The following is a 16,912-nucleotide window of genomic DNA, read 5'->3' as shown; positions in this document are numbered from 1 at the left end:
ATCAATATTCATTCCATATATGTATAAAATAAGTGTTCATTAAATATTTCCTTTTATTTCCTGTTTGGCTTTCCATAACACACACACACACACACACACACACACACACACACAGCTAAAAAAAAATTTAAGGAACACTTAATCATCACAGTATAACACAAAGTCAATTAAACTTCAGGTATATCAATTTGTCCAGTTAAAAAGCATCAATGGTTGTGAATCAGTTTTACTTGTTTTGTTGTAAATGAAAGTGACAACAGGTACGCTAGAGAGAGAACAGCAAGACAACCCCCAAAAAGGGAATGGTTTTGCAGGTGGTGGTCACAGACAATTACTCTCTCCTTATCCCTCTTGACTGATTCTTCACCACAGCACTGTAGTTTTGTTTGCTAGTATCCTTGTCACTGCTGGTAGCATGAGGCAGTACCTGCAACCCATTCAGGTGGGGCAGATACTACAGCTCCTCCAGGATGGCACACCCATACATGCCTTAGCAAGAACATTTGCTGTCTCAAGAGCATGGAGGAAATACCAGGACATGGGCCGAAACACAAGGCATTCTAGACAGGGCCATAGAAGGGCATCCACCCAGCGGCAGGACAAGGTATCTGCACCTTTGTGCAAGGAGGTACAGGAGAAGCATTTCCAGAGCTCTACAGAATGACCTCCAGCAGGCTACTGGTGTGCATGTTGCTGACCAAACTGTCTTTGTTTGTTCTCAACAAAGTACACAATTTATATCAGTAAAGATTTTCATCAAAAATCCTTTGTTCATCTTGTGTTCCAATTTTTTTGAACACTGTATATGTATTCATACATTCACTAATCATTCATTATTATTATTATTATTATTATTGTTGTTGTTGTTGTTATTGTTATTGAAAGCACCTCTTAGAGGTACAGTCATGGTTTAGGTTAGCCACTCTATATCTCATAAGTTGTCTGTTTTGGACCACAGGGCCACTGTTGACTGGATATTTTTGGATGACAGAGCACTCTTAACCCAGCAGTGACACTGAAGGTTCCTTCAACACTGCTGTGGCTGATGCACTCATATAAACACCCACTGCCACCCCACTGCCAGGCAGTGTCTCGGCTGTGTTTAGCCCACCACCAAATAGTATCCAGTCACAAGTGGTCCTGTGCTCAGAGACTAGGCGGAAATGAACAGGATAGTGGAAGGCTGAGAATTTGTGAATTTCAACAAATGGGAAATCATCTGTAATCAAACCTAAAAATTCAGCAATAAGAAAAATGCAGGGTAGGTGGAATAACCGGGTGAGGAATGTGTAATCTCCATACTGTTTCTCCCTCAGCCCAGAATTATTTAAGAACTTGTTGATTAAAGTTTATTGATTAATAGGGATTTGACTCTAATATTGGGTGTGTATTCTTAATATTTCTTTGACTTTCCTCATCTGTCAATGACTCCAGCAATGTATACAATCTGAGTTCAGTGTGCAGAAAGGGGTTCCTCTTGTTGCACTTAATCCCATCTCATAGTAGAAGTTCATTCAGTCCCCATAGAAAACCCCCTTTCCTGTATTACAACTGTATTAACCCTGTCAGACACATGAAAAATGTTTGCACCACTATCAGATCACCATATTTCATGCATGACTTAGAAATTGCATTTATGAAAACAACATTACAACAAGAAATGGCAGGAGTTCATTGTTAGTGATGAGTAATCTCAGTCGTTCCTCTGAACCTTTAAATGAGTAGATAATTACCCACAGTGCAAATGTTCCTGCATTAAAAGTTTGATGCGGCATTTTGGCCAATATATACCAAATACTTAATTCATTTTTTACTCAGCAGAGGTCAGATTTCAAATTTTGACATGGTTATGTAAGGTCTTACATAGAAATACTCTCTTTATGTTACCAATTATCCAACTGTTCATACCTGGCAATGAATTTGCTCTATTAAATTTGGTGTCTGGATATCACTTCAGGTCTACTCAGGTTATCATGTACACTATTTACTGACAGCACCCAAGCAAATACAAAATATCCCAAAATGACTTAGAGCATCAAGTGTATTTGATTCCCTTCAATAGGCAGTATATGGAGAAGCATTATCACACTCCAACACCTGCACTGCAGAAATACCAAACCAACTCCTACTCCTTCTTGTGAGTGACAGAGTCAGTGGAAGTATTTCTTGCGCATGGCCGTGCCGCCGTCGCCCAGTGTCCTGTGCCGTCAGGGCTGGTGGTGTGTGCTGACCCCGGCGGCAGTGCCTCTGTCATGCAGGCTAATCTCAGAGTGAGCAGCACGCTGCCTCTTAAGGGTGGGCGTGCCTAAGAGCTTTTCTTGAAGGCAGTAGCATCCCTGGCAAAAGGAAAAGCTCCATTCAACCCACCCAACAGGGGCATGAGGAGCAGTTCAATGCAGCGCCACCGCCCCCTAAGCTTTATTCGAGAAAGAGGAGATGGTCCTTTTAATGTAACCAACTTTGGAGAACGCCTTGTACATATTTTTTACTTTCCAACTGAAGCAATGAATTGCCATGTCTTCTTGCATGTTCATGTAAAGTTTATGGTTGAAAAAATAATGGGCTCTTTCCTTAGTCTTGCATCACCTCAAAAAAGTTTGTCAAATTTCCATTGGAAAACGTGTTTTTGTTAGAGAGGGGGCATTTGGAGTGATGCAGAGTTGCTCTCAAGTGGAAAATAAATGTGATGAGTAAAACATGAGGAACATCACATCTCAAGACACTTGAACACTGCTCACTTAGAGTTTTCAAGTCTCCTTGGGAGGACAGTGCTTAGAAAAGAAGGACATCTGAATTGTTTTAATGGAAATGTTCACACATATACTCTTATGAGTTGATGAGACGTATCTTTAAATCTTAGATTTAATTTGGGGGCTTTGAACAGGACTGATGCTCTGTATTTATGTCAGCACAGGAAGGGATTCAAAAGCAACTCAAGCCTTCACTTGTTCTTTTGTTCTTGGGGTCAAACAACACTTTCACAGTTCTTCATCCTTGCACATCTATCACTGTTACATCTTTGCAAAGTGCAGAGGACATGTGAGGCGTCTGATTGGGAGAAGGAGAGGGCTGCAGCAGCCCTCACAAGCTCAACTCACTGTAATTAGCACGTCTGCTGGAGGGTTGCGCTCTCACGCTGCTCAATTCTTCATTTTCACAATGCTATAGCGAGAGGAGATGGCACAGGAGCTGCTCTGCATCCCGGAGCAAAGCCTACGTCCTCCAAGCTGCCCGATCCACTCTCTGGCATGGGCGATCAAACTCCCAGACGTGCAGGATCAAATTAGAATCACCTTCTCTTCCCTGTCGAGAGATGTTAGAGTCCTCTTTCTGAAAAGGGCACGTTTGCCAGGTTTGAAAAGGCAAAGGTACAAGAGCCAGTGGACACAGTGGCACAAGCATAAGAGACGTCCTCTAAACCGTTACCTGCTATAGAGTCAGGTGCCCTGCTGTGGAGCATTTAGTTTCCACTATGGTCTATTTCAGCTCCCAGCATGCCTGGGCCAGGTAATCAGGTTCTGTAAGATGCTGATTAGTGCTGACATGCTGGTAGTTAGAACAAACACTCAGGCTTGGTGGGTGTCCGGAACCGGACCCTATGTAAATTACACACGCAGAAAAAAAAAGTCCCTTTAGCTGGAAAAGCCCTGCAAGCTCCCATATTCATGCATGATGGCTTGGAGCTCTGAGCGAGACATGGCCTGTTTCACTTCTTCTCTTCTCAGCACCGCATTCCACTGACAGGCTCTCAGTTTTACTGAAAAGTGCAATTGTAATAGCAGAGCCTGATTTCCATCCAGACAGTTGATGGCATGAGATCTGCTTGACTTGACATCTCACTGCCTTCACTGCAGCATTTATTGCCTGTAGATATGTATGCAAGTGAGCAAGATTCCCTGCCTATATTTTCCTTCACTTGGATGCATAGAAAAAAGAACTGCCAGTGTCAAGTTGACCTAATAATGTCTTGTTACTCTGATAAACATGCAACATATTATTGGCCACACATGTTCCTCACACAGTTGCTCAACCCCGCCCAACAGTGTATCATGTAGGATTATGTGATGGCCACATGGAGTAATACAAAAGGACTGTATTCAAGTCACACAGTTAAGACACATAAGTGAGTCAGAGTGGCAGGAATTTAATACAACTGGTCTTTTTCCTGAGAAAATATGATAGAGACTTTGGGGGGAGTATGTCTATCATTTCTGATATTTATTCATAGTTAGGGAGGTGGAGGCTTTCTAAAGAGGCCAGGAAATTGGATTTTTTTTTTTTGTCCTCACATGCATTAAATATGAATCAAGGAAGCATGTAATGGACCTGATACTGAAGTGGATGGTGTTAAAATTTAAAGTTGATTGATGATTGACCATTCACTGTTCCGGGTGACCAGATCAAATTTGCTTGATAAAATCTCAAGCCAAACTGTCTGCCTTCTGTGGAGACACAGCTCTCTCCCTTTGTGATGCAATATTTAAGTGAATGGGACAGCTATGGAGCTATAGTGGTGGTTAGCCCTTTATGGAGATTTATGAGCTTTTATGGACATTTCAGAATGATCTGGGTTCAGTCTTTTTATATTCCTTTGAATATAAAAATTGAGAGATTGTTCAGGTTTTTTAAGCAAAATGTATAAACTCAGTTAATTTTGTGCCTTGGATACTCTGATCTTAATTTGACAAATAACCCTATTGGTTATGATGGCCAATAGTGGCATTTACAGACAATATTGCCATGGGTATAATAGATGCAAAGCTGAGAGAGAAGAGAAGAGATGCTGGGGCAGCAGTGAAATCTGTAGAGGGGAACAGCAGGGACGAGTATGCATGGAGCCTGGATTAGCTCATGGAAGCCAGACAGTGAGAGATCAAATGAGACATCTGAAGGACTGAGACCAACAATCTCTGATTTCTGCCTGTGAGCATGGGTGATGATCTGCCAAATCAAAGCAAACCTTCTTGACTGCCGGCTCAGATAGCTTCCAGACCGCGTCCATTTGGAAGGCTGAGAGCCTCAGAAAAGCCCAAGAAGGCCGTCACGCAATAGGAAGACTTCACGGAAAGCCACTGGTTGTGGCTTGACATGTCTTGTGTTCTCTTACTGTGGACCTGGTGTAAAGGCCTGCCAAAGACTATGGGCTGGCTCTGTGAAATGGTGGCCCAGACACCGAGAGGAAACCACAGTCATCCAACAATAAGGACCCCAGGGTTAGGCTCTTATTCAGATTCAAGAAGGTCAAATTATTATCTCTGTACTAAAACATCTCAAAGTATACAGGGATTAACAATGTATTTATGTAACAGTTTGTGTAACAGTGAATTTATGTAATATATATATTCTAGGGTTTCTTGACTCCACACTTTTCCCTTGTCATCTGTATTAGGTGTGCTGAGATCTGAGCTAAATTAGCACAAAAATGTCTAGTGGGCCAGAGGACTGAGGATATACTGTATCCTCTACACTACATTTATCTCCTTTGTTTTCACCTGATCATTCTTAATGCCAACATATGCAGGAGTCTTGTGCACTATAAAAGAGATGAATTAATAATATATATTTGAAACAGATATAGATTTAGGGCATATTATTTAGATGCTTTAAATAATAATATTAAAAGTCACTGTGGTGTTAGTGGCCGTTTGTCTCCCATTTATTCTGTGGTCCACTTCTTTCCTTCTGCGTTTGTGCATAGCAAAAAGGGACATATATGGACAACTCCATATCAGTATCATTATCCTACTGAAGTAACATAAGACTTCACAATCCAATGTGTTTTGACAGTATCATTTTACAGGGCCATTTAAAAATACATTGATTTGCCATCTTAGTCATCCATACAATGTAGCTGCACCTGTAGGCTTCTAATCCTGCTTCAGTCAGTTCTATGTACTCAGACATTAATTGACTGATTTGTTCTCCGCACACCTGTGCCATGTTTCCAGAAACCTCTTTAATGAATGACCTGTTTTGGCTTGTTTATGCTGTTTTCATAAGTACGTACATTAATAGTATTTACAAATGCAATATAAATGTATATTAAAAGCATCCAGTTAACACCTGCCCTTTGGTCCTGACCAGATCATTCGTGAAAAATGCTACTAAAGGCTGGCAGCGTATACAAGGTCTAGTCCCCTGCTCCAACTCATAATTGACTATGGGGCTGCCTTTTAGGTACAGGTGCAAAGAAGGTATAGTTAATAAAGTCATCACTCAGTCTATATTTTCTACTAAAGCTGGTAAATCATGCATTCTCTCTACATTAGAATAAAGAAGCTTCCAGTAGAGATAATCATTAGTGTCAGATTTACATGTGTTATTGCATAAAAATGTCAGCCACAAGAACACAGTTGAAGTGTTGGCTAGCAGTTCTACAGGGAACACCTCTGATTTGCAATCAGACCCTCAATTAAAGGTTATTCAATCAAATTCTTTCCAATTCATTTTGACATTTGAATTACAGAGACCTAAAGTAACATTTGGGTCATGAATATTTGCTCTTTTAATGTTTGGACAGGCATAAGGATGTCCTTCACAATTATAAATAATATCTGAAAAATCTATGCCATGCATAGGTCACCAAGTCAGTTAAGGTAGCTATTGCTGACATTTAGTTGCACTGATAAATACCATGACATTTTACAAGATGGCCTTCCCTTAAAAGAAGACCCCCGATGAGGGAGTGTATCAATTTACCCATCATCACATACTCAGCATGGCACTGACTCAAATGTGTTTGCACTGTTCTCTGCATCCTGTTATTTACCCGTTAAGCAGTGTGTTCCCACCAATTATGAACAAATCAGCCAACATGTGCTGACTTGAAAGGAAGGCTTTACCTCTACCTTTGTTCCTTTGATCAGGGAATGGCATTGAGCTTTTATCTGGTTTGGATCCACAAACAAGCTGCTAATGACATTCGCATATAAAAGCTTTGTAAGCATCTTTGTTCTGTCACTTTTTTAAAGGCTTCCTTAAAGGCTTATGTCTTATTCATTAGTGAGGTTATTATGAAACAGCAGCCTTCCCTCTGATTTTAAACAGCCCATGGCACTGCATTTTCCACAGGGAAATCACAGGCAATAATGAATCCCTTTAATGATAGTATTGTGTCTATTACTAGATATGTTCATGTGAAGACACAAAAATATTCAGAATGTCTGATGGCCCCTTAAGCATACATTATATGTTCGATAATGTATTGATGGTGTATCTTGTTCATCTTTGTAATTACTCTATGTAATATTCCATTATTAAATTACGTGATATCCAGTTTTAAAAACTAGAACACAAATTCAGTATGCATTTACCTGATTAGAGGATCTAAATTAGAATAGACATCATCGGTATTATCTTAAAATTGTCCTTGGTAATGACTGGCCTGTGCTGCAGTCATTTACTACCAGCTTGTTTGGGGTCTTTTCAGGCTTCAGTCCTGTGTGATCTCAGCGGTTAGTATGAATGAAAGAGAGATGCTATTGGATCCCATACAAAGTCTTAAGAAAAGGTATGGATGCAATATCCTTATCTTAATCATTCAAGACTCGATCAGGTAAATTGTTGCGAATTAGCAATGGTGAGATCATAATGTTCAGTCTTCAGCATGTGAAATACACACGTGTTATGTGTTACCATTTTCTTACTTTCTGGCCTGCCAAAACACTTTAGCAACCAGGGTAGTTTGTTTTTGGTTGATGCATAAAAAATGCCTCACTTCCATTCCTGGCTATGCATTGATGGCAAGGCTATAACATTACACCCAAAGTTTTATAGATCGAGTGGTATGTTTTGGATCATGGTCAGGATTTTTTACATGTACAAGTTAACATTTATTTTACCTGTCCGTATCTAGAACAGATTCTTTAGGTCCTTGTTAGTCAACTGTAGCAGCCACTCCAAAACTTACTTATGACCTGCATTCTGCCAGAATGATGGTGTAGTTTTCTTCATTTGATTCCTCTTTGCACACTGTGACTGTGAATATATCTAATTAGACCTTTTATAAAGGAGCACGAGACAAATATGTCAAAAAGGCCATAAACTGTTTACATAATATAGATTTAACCAAACTGAAGTTTATTGTCTGTGCATTAGGGCTAGAGAAAGAGCCAAATTAACAAACAAATGAAAACGTGTAGTTTTTTGCAGTTCTGTCCCATGCATAGTGCTCGGGTACACCTGCGCCAGCACACCTGACTCCACTCATAAGCTAATGAACAAGCCTTTTGTGAGTAAAATGAGTGCATGGGCACTCCAAGTCTAGGATTAGTAAACATTGCCTAACACTGTATCGAGTGCTTACAGTAACTTCTGGTCAATGAATGAGAGGAAACCCCATCTACATAGCATGAGACAAGGGGCTTAGTCTTTCATTTCATTGTCTTTTATCAACAGCAGAATAAAGCAAAGCATTTACGTGGAAGAATTCAGAGAGAAGTCTCACAGTAGAGAATGCAGTACATGGACAGATCACATGACGTTCACTGACGCTGGTGCCGTTTGGACAGTGTTTTGTTTTTGTTCATTTAATATGCTATATATTAGACTTTACTTTTGATCATGAATGCACTTTTTTAAACAGCTGAGATGTTCTTTACAGCAGACAGAATGAAACATAATGACTGATAGTCTGTGGTGCAATTAAAGATGCCATTAATTTAGTAATTCTTTCAGAACAGCAAGTGCTATGTGTCGATTTGGAGCAGCTCGACAAGTTTTGTTTTTGTTCAAAGAGAACATGCTCTATTTCCCAATGATTTGTGGTTTTGTGCAAAAAGAGATCAATTAGCAGTGTAAAGAGAAGTGTTAGTGTGAGGCAGTCAGACGTTATCTATGCAGTGAGGATAATGAATTTAACAAAAGAACTACCAATTAAGACATTACTTTTTTGTACACTTCAGCCCTGCAACATGCTAATTCAGGCTTTTTGCAGCTTCCATATGTAGTGTGCAAAAAATACTATAATGTAAACCAACATCATCAGTAATTCAATTTCACTGTAGATATGGAAAATAAAAACTTGGTGATATCACTGCCATCTGTACATAAACCAGACACCAAAAAATGTTACTACTGCATGAAAAAAGTATCTATTTTTAGCTTTGAATATTCAACATGAATGGAAAAGGAATACAACTCCTCTCTGCTAATGACAGTACAATGCACAGTCCTTTCCTCCATACAGCACCAGCTGTGCTGTGGCTAAAGAACGCTGGCTCAGATTCTTTTGTCTTGGGTTGCTTTATCATGTGGGTATAATAGAGGCTTCGGCCCAGGTGTTGAAATTTGTTTACCTAAGGCTGTTGTCATAGAGCGCAGAAACCCAAAAGACCAACCTACAGAATTGGACTGGAATTAAATGTGGGGTTAGTCCACAGCAGAACAAACAGTAATCGTAACAAGATCATTATCTCCAGTGGGCAGACGTCATGCTGTGACTCTTTGCATTCACACTGTGCTGCAGAAACAGCTTTCACTGGACAACAAAGAACTGGACTAAAATGGTCATCAGCAAAACAGTCAGGCTATGGATGTTAATTGTTTACATCTCAAAGTTTTGTTTAGTTTTTGTTTTTTATAGCTGAAGTCATGTTCTAAGCAGTGCCTGTTCACAGCCCACTCTGATACCTCAGAACACAAAAGTCATTGATGCAACTACTTTTCATTTTCAGGCTTTGACAGATCAATGGAGATACACCATCAAAAACAGATGCACTTTATCAAATGCTCAAACAAAAACATTTTCTTTTAATAAAACTGCACTGTTGATGCACAATGCCTGGAAATGGGTATTACAATTGGGAAAAACAGAGGTCTTCAAAAGGACCACATTAATTTTAGTGAAAATACAATATGTGGAAGGCACATATGTAAACAGCCTGAATATATCATTAGGAGCCAAAGAGAATGAGTTTTGGTCTGCTTCTTAATTGAAATATAGTGGTCATAGTTGCCACATGGACAGCTCTGTTCTGTATGCAATAGTACCGATTCATACAAAAGGTGTAGATAATTCCAGGTAGACAAAAAAATGTGATGATTAATTTCCTCTTTTTTTCACGATCATAATAATGCAGAAAAAAATGAGCCATTGTTGTCCACAAAGCATGTGTCCCTCTGGCTGGAGCATTTCCACCCTAGTAAGTGAACTTTTAAATGATGTGTTCTTTTACCTCAGCTAGCTGCCAGGATACAAATGAGTCACACAGCATCCCACGCGATCATGCACATCCACCGTATAATAAACCCATTTCACCCAGCATGAAATAAAAGACCATTTTCAAGTTCAGTGATTGGGTTCATAAACTCTCTCACTTTCTGTCTCTCTCTATCTCACACACTCTCTCTCTTTCTTTCTCTCTCTCTCTCTCTCTCTCTCTCTCTCTCTGTCTGTTTCTCTCACACACACAAAGTCAAGACAATTTTGAAATGGAATAAACTGCTCAAATTACCATGCAAGCAACAAATCAATAATTAAATTAATACATAAATTAATCTGACTAAAAAGTAAATTGCATAATTACCCAATACTCATTGTTATCATTACAGTGGTTATTCAGTTCACATGCATACATATTCAACTTCATTAGCGAGAAAAAATAATAACCATAATATTCCATGGTGCACCTCAGTTGGGAACTGAATAGCATAAAATGCTGGGTAATTGTGATACATGAATTCTACAAACTTCTACAAAATTCTCCAAATGTTCACAAGGTATCAAAGAATGTGTCAGAACATCTCTTTCCATATATATATATATATATATATATATATATATATATATATACAGACACAGATAGACACACACTTTCCACTGCTATGCTACTGATGGTAAAGAAGGTATAGACATTTTCTAACCACAACCTACCTAGGTGCTTGTATATGGATGATGGAACATGGAAGTACCTCAAAGGTTAAAGCCATGCCAGAAGAGGCAACTGTCACCTTTCTCTATTTACAGTGCTTGAAGACTCCCACCTAAGAAAGCCTTGCCTGAAAGAGTTTACTCAAATTTCTCATTTAAGTTGTGCCAGGTGGATGTGCTTAAAATCATAAGTAAGTGACTGCTCAAATATGCTCAATTCTTGGTGTCTGTGCAATAAAATAATTCAAAAAGAGGTCATTTTTATAAGGTGGTGAAATCTTTGGAAATTACAATAATGGTATCACAACAGTTACACCAAGGGTCTGTCAGATTGTATTGGCATCCTCAGGAGAGCACTGGAGGTTTAGCCACAGTTTATATGGAAATGTGTTCAGTAGAGCATCAGGCTGGTCTTCTATGAAGTGTCACAAGACAAGACCTGTTGCCATAGATACAAATTAACTGGCTAGCATGTTATTGACTGTCTTGCCACAGTTGGTATCGCTCTGATTTTGCTTAAATAATTAAGAACAGTTAAAATGGTTATGAATTCATTTATCTTTTATAAAAATAGAAAATGTACAATTTGGAGAAATAAAGCTACAATTTCAACTTTTCTTATGTACATCTAATTTCACCATTTAGAATTAAATAAACATATTAATTGTATATTTGGTCTGAGATTCTATTTGGAATATAGGCTACTGAGGCCTACAAAATGGCTCCCTGAATGAAAATATGTACAGTATATCTGTTTGTAGACGGACTCCAACACCACTAAGAATGATAGAAAAGATGGTTGGTTCAACAGCACCCTCTTCTGTCTGTTATTTGGAACAACACTGTTACTATGCCACGGCCAGATTGGTAAGCCACAGAAACATACGAATGCACGGTCGTCATCCATTTAGGAAGGATATACAGCATTGAGTACGCAGGTACTCAAGATTTTGAGTAGGTACTCAGATTTTTTTTTTAAATTTGTTCCCAACATTGACTTATTTGCAGTGTAATGCATTCTCATACAGATCTTAGCATTGAGTACACAGGTACTCAATACTAAGAACTGCATGAGAATGCATTACACTGCAAATATAAGTCAATGTTGGGAACAAATTAAAAAAAAATATATGAACAATAAATCCTGTTAGGTCTACACTTGTTTTTTTATTGGAATATCACATCATATCGACCACATAATATGTATTTAAATTCTTCTTAAAAAGAAATCTATAAGTGCCTTTAAGATTGGATACAGAACTATATGTTCATTGGTTGCTATTAATGATAAACTTAGTAATAGCAACAATGTGGAAAATGTGAGTCATACACAATAAGCACAATAACATTCTTCTTGGACACTGAAAGTCAGAAATGTACGATTCAGAAATGTCACCTCTTGCGATTCTTTAATTAAATAAACTTCAACTGTTTTGCAGTGCACAATGGCAGAAGATAACATTTCTACTGTTTGTTACCATACTATGGCAAAGTATAACATAATGGATAGTTTACTACAGCAGAAAATAACATTTGTTCCAAGTTCAATGCTTGCCTGCAACACGTAATACGGCATTCAAGCTAACAAACATGTCTGTAAAGTTCACGGGCTTCAATGCACATAGAAGAAATCATTCAAAATCATGTTCAGTGCTGTCCTCTTCACTACCATTAAAGTGCTTATATTTGACAATAAAGAGAGAGACATTTGTTATTAATTATTTTGAGTCTGTGTCTGAAGGCTTCACACACAAATCCTTCACTGCTCCTGCTTTGATGCATTTAAGCTGCTTTTCATCTTCTCCGTGACGATAAGACTGCAGGGATCTTAGCCTTGACTTGTCTACGGGATTAAGAGAACATGTCTGAAATGTAACGCACATGCTTTCAGGAATAAAGGCCTGTCTCTGGATATCAATATTTATGATGGAACCAGTTGGCTGGCTACTTGTTTTTGCAATGAGCAGCAACCCCATTACTATGATTAGTGGTGCCTTTTGAGGAGCCGTCTCCCCTTAACTTCTTTATGTGCTCGTGTGGGCTCTTCCCCATCAGAGCGGCGGGGTGGCGGTACGAGCCTCCGATACGGTCCCACAGGGTGAAGTACTGCCCATAGTTAAAGTCAAAGAACAGGTGGTGGTCAGTGTGGTGTGCAGCGCCATTGATGATTTGTTCCAGCAGGCCAGGCACCCGGTAGTCCCCGTCATGAATGGAGATGGTCCATATGTTAACGAAAACGTAGAGGACCAAGTAGAGGATCTTATGCAGGGGGAAGAGGAAAGGATAGATGTGGTAGGGCAGTCCCTGAAGGAAGCCATCTACTGGGTGGAAAGCATGGCTGGCGAAGGGAGTTGGGATCTTCCAAATATGGTGAGGCTTGTGGAAACGCTATACAAAATTAGAGGAAGTTCATGAATTCATTAGCAATGTAATTGTAATAAACACAAAAGTTATATTCTTGCACCATAAAAAAAATGAAGATTCCTTTTCAATACTTAGCTATTTTGAGAATGTATTTTTTTTTTTGCTCAGGAATAACACAGAATATCCAATCACCTTGTAGATTAGTTTGTGATGAAGGAACCTGTGAATCCAGTAGATACACATATCGGTGAAAAAGAGGAAAGATAACATACTGAAGACCAGGCCTGGCCAACCTGTAAAACAGGAGAAAGCAGATCAGACTGGAAAAATGTCTGTTTACTTAAAGCATTCTTAATACATCTGAATAAAACTTGGTTCATTTAAAATACCTCAGGATGCATCTATTGCAAAATGAGTGTTGCCCTATATAGTCTTACCCAGTGGAGATTCACTGACATTGTCATAGAGTTTGCTGTAGCCTCTGACCTCAGCAAAGAATAGTGCAACCGTGGGAATACTGATCCATGGTAAGGAAGTCATTGCATATTTCATTTCTCGCTGCACCTGGTTCTGTGGAATAAGAAAACAAACCTAGACATTTAATATGCATTAAGAGTAGACCAAGATAAATTATCAGGGTAGAATGACTATTTTAAAGTGTTTGTAAAAAATTTTTTAAAGAAGACAATGTACGTGTTAAAGCATTATTTGCCTGTTACTTAATATAGAAGTGAAAAGAATAGTTCTGACCTCCAAAAACTGAGGGTGTTTCATAAGATTGTGGTCAAAAATGAAATAGTAGCTTAGAGCAGCCAGGCCAAGATACAAAAGTGCAGCACTGAAGTTGGTAACCACCAGCAATCCAATGATCTGTCGCAGAGGCTCATCTTCAGGCCAACTGGACGGGTACACATACGGAGTAAAGACGTAATAGTCTGAAACATTCAGTACAAGGTCCATTGTTGGCCCTGTGGGATCATAAGGACAGTGGAGAAAGAGCTTTAAAACTTTGTATTATATCCGATAGAATAGGTCACTTTTCAGTGCGGATATTTATTTTAAAAAACTTCATGAGTGATCTGCCGAGAACTATATGAATAGCCTGAACAGCAGAGAACGTAGGCCAGTAAAATAAACACGATGCTTTATTCAGAACAATATGCACGCACAATAACTAATTCTAATATTAAAGCGCAATTTACAATATGCCCCCGTGTTTTCCAAAGATTCCGTTCACTAGTTACTCGCAGAAAGAATCAGGTACAGCCTACCTGCTCAGGCGCTGTAGGTCAGTGTGCGTTGGACTCCGCCACAGAGTAGAAGTGTGCCGGACCGTGTGACGTCCCACAACAGTGGCGAGGCACCCAATAAACGAGCCAGGCGAGGCGTTGTCTGGGATTTGATTGGATGAACGTGTGATCTGATCATGGCGTTATAGATGCTAGGGAGAGATTTAAAGCAACTCCGTGCTTGTGGATTTGTGTTCACGTTCAGCAAGACATAGGATGTGACATGAAGACTACTTTTTGTGACCTAGTATAATAGTAAACTATACTATAAAAAGTACAGTAAACGTCTGTTTATTTTATTGCTGAGTGTGCGTTCGAATAAGGAAATATACTAGCCTGATATAAGCAGTACTACAACTTTTACAATGTAAAGAAAGAGTTAAGAAATTACTGACAGATTAATAATACGGGTTACGTCAGTCTTCTCTGTAAAATCTAAGATCGTCATGAACTAGACAAAATCTGCGACAGAAATAGGAAATGGCGTCATCGAGAAGCGACTTGAACAGTACCAATCATATTGAGTAAATGCGGTCTAGCTATAACTAACCGTAGACACGCTTCTGCGGAGATAAAAAAAAAAGGGGGAAACGACAGCTCTTATTCTCCCCACCCCGTAAAATCTCGCAGCGGTTTACTTCACAGCTGCTACTGATGAAAAGGTGCGATGGACAGTGAAGTTCAGAGAGATGGCAGAGTTCTCGACCTCACCGATGATGCCTGGAGAGAAGATCGGCTGCCTTACGAAGATGTTACAATTCCTCTGGTAGCTATCGCCGGCTAACTTTATAACATTTCAGAACATACAACGATGTGCGTTATTAATCCCGAGCTTGTTAAAAGTTCATTTCGTCTATGTTAGCTAGATAACCTACAATAAATGGTGGCTATTTGTTGTAATCCCCCATATGTAGCTAGCTGGCTGTAGGCATGTGAATTGCGCGAGATTCAAGCGCAATGACAAGGCGTAGAATTAAGGAATTTGACTATTTTCAGAAAATGCAGGCTTCCGATTCCAAAACCTGTTTAATGTGGTTTACCTAGGTTAGCTATCTTTACTGAAGTCTGGGGGACTCATGATAGAAAAACGGGACGTGCATCTAATGTAGGGTATTATGCCCCTCATCTATCTGCGCACTCAAAGTTGTCGAACTCTGCATAGAAATGGGTCACATGGAAGCCTACAAGTAACAAAACGTTGTGCTTTCTCCTTAGAGTGAACTTCCAGAAGCAGAGCAGGATAATGGCGGATCAACTGAGTCAGTCAAAGAGCAAGAAATGAAGTGGTCTGACTTGGCCCTCCAGAGTTTACATGAAAATACACCGAGTACTGCGACGTAGGATAAAGTGCAATTTTATTTCAGTTTGTATTCACGCTGTCTTGCTAATCACTCAGTATTCAAAGAACTCCGAATTACGAAAACCACTTACTTATGTCTGAACCATTTTGAAACCAAGTTTACTACAAAATGTCTCTTGCCAAATTTTACGTGACCCATTGTATTCTGCTCTCTTGTGTAAAGTTAAATTTTATTTAAAAAAACCCCGAAGTGATTAATGCAGTAGAAAGTGGTTACAATGTCTCACCTTTGAGTTCTATCTGTGAATCTTATTAGAAGGAAATAAAACTTAACTAAAAAGGGCCTTTTGTTACACTAAACAAGAATGACTGACTGACTGACTGACTGACTGACTGATGCACTGAGAAATTAAGCCTAAGACATTTGACGATCTAGCCAAGAACTGCGGAGCTGGTGCCATCGACTGCTACATAATCCTTTAACCATTTTTTAAAAGATAAGGAATGTCAAATTACTAACTTGATGGCAAAGTGAAAAACAGCACAACAGTTGATTTTCACAGCAAAAAAGCAGTAAAACTGCATACCAAATAACACCAGTTTCAGCGATCCTTCAAAACAGGATCAGTCCTTCTCTTTTCCCATACTCCATAGATGACCAACTGGTCTGCAGGGTTTAGTTCCAAACTTGTAACATTCAGATGCTACTAAAGACCTTGATTAGCAAGAGCCAATGGATTCAGATTAGTTCCAGCCTTAAAGTCTGCAGGGTGGTATATCTCTACAACTGCAGACAATTCCCTAGAAAATTCTATTCAATGCAAGCATGGACAAAAAGTACACAACAGGATAGGTGTGCTGAGTGCAGCACGGATATCCTGCTCCAATATCTCCTAAAATGTGTAAGTAACATAAGTAGAAACAAGTGTTTGAGCAGACAACCAAAACTTGCTGGACTCCAGCCCTACAGAAACCAAACTAAGCACCAATAGCCTTGAACAAACAGGTTCCTATAAGTACTGAAAAATGCACTCATAATTAGCAGGGCTGGTGCTGCATAAATTCAATGAACATGAACAGGAGAATGAA

The 16,912-nt window shown here is 39.3% G+C and overlaps 2 protein-coding genes across 2 annotated transcripts; one reads left to right on the top strand and one right to left on the bottom strand.

Annotated features, from left to right (window-relative positions):
- Positions 1-12,017: 12,017 nt before the first annotated feature.
- Positions 12,018-14,611, bottom strand: sc5d (sterol-C5-desaturase). The gene is made up of 5 exons (XM_027005012.2): positions 14,506-14,611; positions 13,985-14,202; positions 13,672-13,804; positions 13,427-13,527; positions 12,018-13,258 (listed from the first exon to the last, which is right to left on the bottom strand). The coding sequence occupies exons 2-5, from the start codon at positions 14,192-14,194 to the stop codon at positions 12,815-12,817; spliced, it is 888 nt and encodes a 295-aa protein (XP_026860813.2). The 5' UTR covers positions 14,195-14,202; positions 14,506-14,611; the 3' UTR covers positions 12,018-12,814.
- A 353-nt stretch (positions 14,612-14,964) lies between these two features.
- On the top strand, positions 14,965-16,236 carry anapc13 (anaphase promoting complex subunit 13). Its single transcript, XM_027003923.2, has 2 exons — positions 14,965-15,289; positions 15,739-16,236. Exons 1-2 carry the CDS (start codon positions 15,191-15,193, stop codon positions 15,862-15,864), a joined length of 225 nt encoding a protein of 74 aa, XP_026859724.1. The 5' UTR covers positions 14,965-15,190; the 3' UTR covers positions 15,865-16,236.
- Positions 16,237-16,912: the final 676 nt, after the last annotated feature.

The sequence above is a fragment of the Electrophorus electricus genome, chromosome 6 (assembly GCF_013358815.1).
Source record: "Electrophorus electricus isolate fEleEle1 chromosome 6, fEleEle1.pri, whole genome shotgun sequence".
Classification (NCBI taxonomy): domain Eukaryota; kingdom Metazoa; phylum Chordata; class Actinopteri; order Gymnotiformes; family Gymnotidae; genus Electrophorus; species Electrophorus electricus.
The sequence above is the reverse complement of the archived record's forward strand: the minus strand, read 5'-3'. Positions and strand labels throughout refer to the sequence as shown.